This window comes from Lynx rufus, unplaced genomic scaffold (assembly GCF_022079265.1).
Source record: "Lynx rufus isolate CCGP_SWC_20201006 ecotype Redwood Valley unplaced genomic scaffold, mLynRuf1.p SCAF_3, whole genome shotgun sequence".
Classification (NCBI taxonomy): Eukaryota; Metazoa; Chordata; class Mammalia; order Carnivora; family Felidae; genus Lynx; species Lynx rufus.
Window position 1 is genome coordinate 61,682,405 of NW_025814845.1, and position 7,104 is coordinate 61,689,508.

At 38.8% G+C, this 7,104-nt stretch overlaps 1 protein-coding gene across 1 annotated transcript; it reads right to left on the bottom strand.

Moving 5' to 3' along the window:
• Positions 1-3,831: 3,831 nt before the first annotated feature.
• On the bottom strand, positions 3,832-4,527 carry NAA11 (N-alpha-acetyltransferase 11, NatA catalytic subunit). Its single transcript, XM_047092408.1, has one exon. The coding sequence runs from the start codon at positions 4,510-4,512 to the stop codon at positions 3,832-3,834; it is 681 nt and encodes a 226-aa protein (XP_046948364.1). The 5' UTR covers positions 4,513-4,527.
• Between the last annotated feature and the right edge of the window lie 2,577 nt (positions 4,528-7,104).

Consider the following 7,104-nt stretch of genomic DNA (forward strand, 5'->3'; position numbering starts at 1 on the left):
CAAGGTGGCAGAATCCCAGTTTCCCACGCCCAAGTTTGTACAAGAGCAGAAAACATGTGTCACACGACTAAGCAGGTAGCACTGGGTGGCCTCAAGAGTTCCCTGGGCCACATTTTGGAGAGGGAGCAGCAGAATGTTCCCAAGCTCTGCGGGGAAGCAGAATTTCTGATACTCCACAGCACCACTAGGATGTTTCCCACTGTTGCAGAAACTATGCTGTCTCATTACCAGAAGTCATTATTTTTCCTCCTGGGCACACAGCTAAACTACATTTCCTAGCTTCCCCTGCAGTTAGTTAGAAAAGTGGTACAGACTTTTAAAACCTACATAAACCTCTGTGTAAATTCTCTTCCCCTATCTGCAAGCTGTATGTGTGTAAACCCGTAGTGGACACATGATTCTAGAAAATGGCAGAGTCACTGAATCAGGGGTTCTTGATCTGAGATTTAATAATAGAATTTAGGAGATGATGACCTTGGATCTGGAACAAAAAAAAATCCCTGTATTTTCATTAACCTTTAACGAAATTTAGCATTTCCTTCTATTATGAATGTAGGCACCAATGCATAGCAGTACCAGCATTACGTGTGGCTTTGTCACCGACCAGAACACCTAAACCATAGGTATTTTTGAATTATATTACAGCTGTTGAAGGTATCTCAAAATATCATCTACAACTAAACTCTCATTGAAGTAACATAATGAGACCCACTGCTTGATATTTAAATTTCATATGGGAATAATTTTATTTAAACAGAGTTTGCTAACTGTATTTCAATAAAAGTGGTTTCCTTTGAAATCCCATATAATTTGTATGTCTTTAAAAAACAGTTTTATTAGAAGGGATCCCTAGGTTTCACCAGATCGCCAAAGGAGGCTATGGAACAAAAAAAGTTACGAACAATTGTTCTAGATGGATTCCTGAATAACTTTACAGTTATTCAGGAGTCTCTTTTTTCCTCTCCCTTTCATATCCCAATTGCACTGATGACCTACATTGGACTAAGATGTGAGAAATAAGCTGGTATTCTGTTAACTTACTGAGCCTGCAGGTTATTTTTTTTTTTAGAACAGTTAGCCTATGTAGACTAATCCTTGTGCTAGGAAAATGGCCCAAACATGACAGAGAGTGTAGAGACCTTAAGAGGCCTCTGGGTAGAAAGGACTTTGAAGTATATAGTGAGGACCAAAGATTGATGGGGTCCATGAAGATGACTCAGCAAATATCAACTTAGAAGGATAATGATGCCAAGTGCAGGAAACATCTCCTTGAACTTAGAAATAAAGTTTAGTAACAGTAACATAAAGAAACATTTCAATTATGCCTGAATTTGGACCCTGAGATTTATAATTGTCACACAATAATTTTCTTATTTCATATTTATTTTTTCTTGTCCCCTATTAGGGTGACAGTCATTTTTGTTTCTCATAGTAAGTACTTTTGAATTCATCAAACTATATACATATAAATATAAATGTAAATATATGTAATAAAAATCTAAATAACATGAAAATTAAAAAAATATAAATCCTTTATATATGAATATATATAGTTTATTTTTTTAAGCTATCTTCAACTAGCTCTGTTCCACTTAAAATCCTTCTTAGCTGCAGGGTAACAAGTGAAGAGAAGCCAGTACCACAAAGATGAGATCAATATTATATAAGTCCTTCTATACAGGAATTTGAAAATTGGTAATTTTTTAAAAGGCTTGTTGAATTAGATAGAATAGTCTTGACAGAACCCTTCAGAGGGTTTTTTCCCCCTGATTTTAAGTATTTATTTTAATTGCAGTTAGTTCACATACAGTGTTATATGAGTTTCATGTACACAGTATAGCAATTCAACACTTCATTACATCACCCGGTGCTCATTTTGCCAAGTGCACTCCTTAATCTCCATCACTTATTTAACCAAACCCCCACCTCCTTCAGGGATCTTAAGGCAGATAAAAATCTGACAACACTTCTCTTAAGAAATTAAGTTTTGTTTAATTTTACCTTCCCTTTTAGACTGTTTTGCTGCCTTTATCTTAACCTTAGACTAAATGAATCAGTCATTTTGAAACATTCAGGTTGTTAAAAGCCAGATGCAAAGACTCCTCTGAGGACAGACTCTTTTTTAAACAAATTTTTATAATCTATGGAGCCACATGAATGAAAAAAAAAATAGGGTTAGTGTGCAATACAGTTTGGGTTTCAGCATTAAAATGTGTAAAAAAATAGAATGCATTTATTTTTAAGTGTTATGTGATATAAACATCAACCTGTCCAGATCATAATTGTATACCAACTCCAAGCCTCATGCCCTGGCAAGTAAAAATTTTTATGGATGAGTAAATCAAACAGCATTTATTTTAACTATATGTAATGTCTATCACTCATGACTGGGCTTTGTTATGAGAAAGTTGCCTTTTCCACATGTAAGGGTAAGGTGACTGTGTTTAGAATTTAAAGCTTCTACATTGACAGTAGCTCACTGATCCTTGAAATTCTTAGGGTGTTAGAAAGTTCCTGAGGGAAATGAAATAGTCTTTTAAAACTACTTTTTCGTGGCTGCTTTGTATTAGTACTAACGTGTATTAGAAAGTATAATAATTTTGGTTCTTTGAAATTTTTATGTCAATTTTCACACATTCGAAAGAGTAAAGAAGAGCACAATGAACCCCTCAAGTACCTATTGGCAACCTCAAGAATGTTGCCGTTCTTATTTTATACATTTCTTGCCCCCCAACTTTTTTCCTCTTTTTTTTTTTTTTTTGCTGGAATATTTTAAAGTAGATCTGAGACCTCCTATTCTTTCACTTCAAATTATTTCAGTATGTATCTCTAACAGATAAAGACTTAAAAAAATACAATACCAGTTAGCTCACCAAACAAAATCATTGACCATTCCTTAATAACACAGCCCGTGTTCAAATTTTGCTTGGTTGTCTCAAAATGTCTTGTATTCGACTTGTTTAAATCAGGACCCAAACAATGTCCAAAACAGTAGCATTTGGTTAATATATTTTAACAAATTCCTCCTCCCTTTTAAAAAATGACATTTTGTTTATTGGAGAAACCAGGTCATTTGTTCTGTAAAAATTGTCTCACTCTGGATTTGGCTGATTGCATCATGGCAAGGTTTAATGTCCCTGTCTTTTTTTTTTTTTTTCTTTCTTTCTTATAAAAATGATAGTTAGATCTAAAGCCTTGTTTGTATTCAAGATTAATGTCACACACACATGCTCACACATAAAATTTTCTTTGGGCAAGAATATTTCACAGGTATTACTGTGCACTTACTATTGCGTTAGGAGACATATGACACTTGTCAGGCACTCTTTTAGTGATGTTATACTTGCCCAGTGACTTCAAGTGTTGTCAGTCTGGTTCATAATGACAAAGTGGCTTCAACTTTCACCTAACAGTGTTAGCCACTGATGACAGTGGGCTAGATCTATTATTTCATCAAGAGTTGCAAAACAGTGATTTTATAGTCCTATTATTCGTTCTGCATTTATTAGCTGTAATTCCATAAAGAAGAAATTTCTTCCACCAACTATGTGGACACCCTGAAATATAATTCACACCAAAAAAGCAGGGAAAATGTTGGTTTCTTTTACTGAATTTAATCTACTTTTAGTGTATGAATGGGAGTCCTATTAACTTCCAGTAGTGAGCAATGAGTTTGCTCTAACCCTGTCTATACTCTTCCTCAAGGTCACCAGGTGGTCCAGCAGGACTGGGATGCGATGGGGTAGGATGGGATGGGGCAGGCCACGGTATTTAGGGTAGCAATTGGATCAGGGAGAACAGAATACCTTAAGCAGGTTCTAGGAGGTAGACTCAATCTTCTGAGCTGTTCTGGGCATCGGTGCTCTCCATGGACTCGCTGGGTTCCTTGTGGTCATTGCTACTATCATCAGCGGCCGGGATCTTCTCCTCCTCACCATCCTCTTCAGAACTAGGAAGTGTGCTTCCCCGGGTTTCCTGGTTTTCCTTGGAGCCCAGTGCCACGTACCTGCCCTTCTCCTTCAGCTCTGGCTGCCTTCTCAGCTCATTGGCCATGTGCGAGAGATCCCTCTTCATAGCATAAGCATCTTCCCCATCTGCATAGTATTTGGGTTCCACCTCACTAACCTGGAAGTTGAGGGTGTTAGAATAGAGGTGCAAGGCTGCTCGGTTACTCTTCCTGACGTGCAGGGACACATACTTGGCTCTAAAGTTCTCGATCATGGCCCGAGAGGCCTGGTCCATCAGCTTCTGGGCCAGGCCGAGGCGCCGGTGCGATCGCTTCACAGCCAGTGAGGTGATATGTCCATGGGGGACATCATCTGGGTCCTCCTCCATTTTGGCCAGGACATAGCCCACAATCTTCCCGTCCTCGTCCTCAGCAATGTAAGAAAGCTGGGGCCAGGAAAGGCCATGGTAGAAATAGTATTTCATCTGGTAGTTCTCGGGAAGGCAAAGAAGGTTGCAGTGTTGCATGTTAATCAGGTCGTCTGGCCGAGCATTGCGGATGTTCATAATGGCGGCGGGTAGCAAATGGGAGTTAGATGGTGGTCACCGAAAAGAGGCTGCCACCAAGCGCAAGAGTCACTTTTTGCCTCAAGGACTTGAGTCCAGGGAGCCGAAGTCGTAGGACTGGACGACGCGGACGGTGGCTGTCGGGAAGGCAGGACACCCTGGAGACGGAAGGGGCGGTGCTAAGACGCGGCTTTCGAAGTGCGCCACCTAGTCCCAGCCAATGAGGTTTTCACGTTATATTCCTGATGCGTGCGCAAGGCTTAGGGGGTGGGGATGTGCAGTTTATTAGGATTTCCTTGGTTTTAAAATGCAACGTTTGGACTGTTGCTGCCACTATTCTTTTATTTGTTTCAATTTTCAGTTTCTTCTTTTGGATACATATGGGTAAACTTTGATGAACTGAATAAATCCATATAACCAGAATATAGATCGAGAACCAGAACATTGCACACACCCCAGAAATACCCACTCAGATCCCCTTCCAGTACTCTGATCCAGTGTCCCAAAAGTAACCATCACCTAGATTTCTAACAGTTTCTGTATAAATGGAATCATGGCGCATACACTCATTTTGTGTTGAGGTACCCCCTCCCTGCCCAACTTATACTTGTTTCAGCCACTTGTGTGTAGTTGGGAGTTTTTCATATTCTTTCCTGTCTGATATTCCATTGCCTAAATATATCACCTCTACCGTTGATGACAGTTTGTGTTATTTCCAATTTGGGAAAATAGTAATTGTAACTAAACGTTCTGGAACATGCCTTTTGTAGAAACATGCATATTTATCCAGGATTAGAATTACTGGGTCAGAAGATATTATGATGTTCACCTTCTATAAATAATGTTAAGCAGGGGCGCCTGGGTGACGCAGTCGGTTAAGCGTCCGACTTCAGCCAGGTCACGATCTCACGGTCCGTGAGTTCGAGCCCCGCGTCAGGCTCTGGGCGGATGGCTCGGAGCCTGGAGCCTGTTTCCGATTCTGTGTCTCCCTCTCTCTCTGCCCCTCCCCCGTTCATGCTCTGTCTCTCTCTCTGTCCCAAAAATAAATAAAAACGTTGAAAAAAAAAATTAAAAAAAAAAAAATAATGTTAAGCAATTTTCCAAGGTGGTTGCTCTGTAACTGAACCCAAATCTGTCTGACCTATGTGAAGGAAAGCCAAACACTGAGATATCAGGTATGCAGCAAGGAGAGCTTATTGGAGAAGCAGCTGAACAGAAGCTAGGAGGACAAACCTCAAAAATGCTTCACCAAGGGGGAAAGAACACATGTTTTGTTTGTTTTTTGTTTTGTTTTGTTTTTTAATAATCATAGGGATTGAGATTTATACATATTGATAAAAAAGGTAGGGAAACATGAGGAAAGGTGGAGCATGTGCATTGAGCAAACATATATGTAGGATACATTCCATGTTCACTTTGGGAGTGGAGACAACCTCAGAAGGCTAAATTCAGCCCCTGAGCTCATGATGTTATCTTGACACAAGAAGAAAGGCTATCAGCATCCTCTGAGAGCAGGTGTAAACTAGGTGGGTTTTGGGCTTCTTATTTCAGGTAAGAAATGCAGGGCCTTGCTTGTTCCTAGGCTGGAACCATATCAGTTGACCTTGATTGAGTCCAGGCTTGCTTAGAGACAGCTAGTGGATTTGTTAATGGAGTCTGAAAAGACACAATAGCTGATTAGGGAGAAACAGTTCTCTGAAAAACATGCTTTAAACTTTCTGCTGGTTTCAACCTCATTAACCCAATGGGGCACGGTTTTATTTTATTGCTTGTGTGTGGTTAGTGGTATTACATTGTGGTTTTCTTTTGCATTTCCCTGATGACTAAAGAAGTTGAACACCTTTTTTTTTTTACATCTTTATGAGCCATTCTCTGTTCTTTTTTATGAAGTGACTATTCAAGTCTTTTCTTCATTTTTCTATTGAGTTGTATGTCTTTAGCTCATTAATACTTAATAGTTTTTGATGTTAAATTCCAATATACTTAACATACAATGTAATATTAGTTTTGGGTGTACAATATAGTAATTCAACAATGCCTTACATCACCCAGTACACTCTTTAATCCTTACCACTTATTTAACCCATCCCCATTCCCCAATAACCATCAGATTGTTCTCTACAGTTAAGAGTCTGTTTCTTGGTTTATCTATTTTTTTTCTCATTTGTTTTATTTCTTAAATGCCACATATTAATGAAATCATATAGTATTTATCTTCCTCTGCCTGACTTATTTTGGTTAGCATTATACTCTAGCTCCATCCATGTTGTTGCAAATGGCAAGATTTCATTCTTTTTTATGGCTGAATAATATTCCATTGTGTATATATACCACATCTTCTTTATCCAATCATCTATAAATAGATACTTGGGCTGCTGCCATAATTTGGCTATTGTAAATAATGCTGCTATAAACATAGGGGTACATTTAAACCTTTGAATTATTTTTCTGGGGGGGGGTAAATATCCAGTAGTGTGATTACTAGTTCATAAGAGTAATTCTATTTGTAATTTTTTTTTTTTTTGAGAGAGAGAGAGAAAGCACACAGGAGCAGGAGAGAGGCAGAGGGGGAGAGAAAGAATCTTAAGCAGG

Bases quoted from the DNA above. Each gene is read 5' to 3' on its own strand.
- NAA11 (XM_047092408.1), bottom strand. From the start codon at position 4,512: ATGAACATCCGCAATGCTCGGCCAGACGACCTGATTAACATGCAACAC.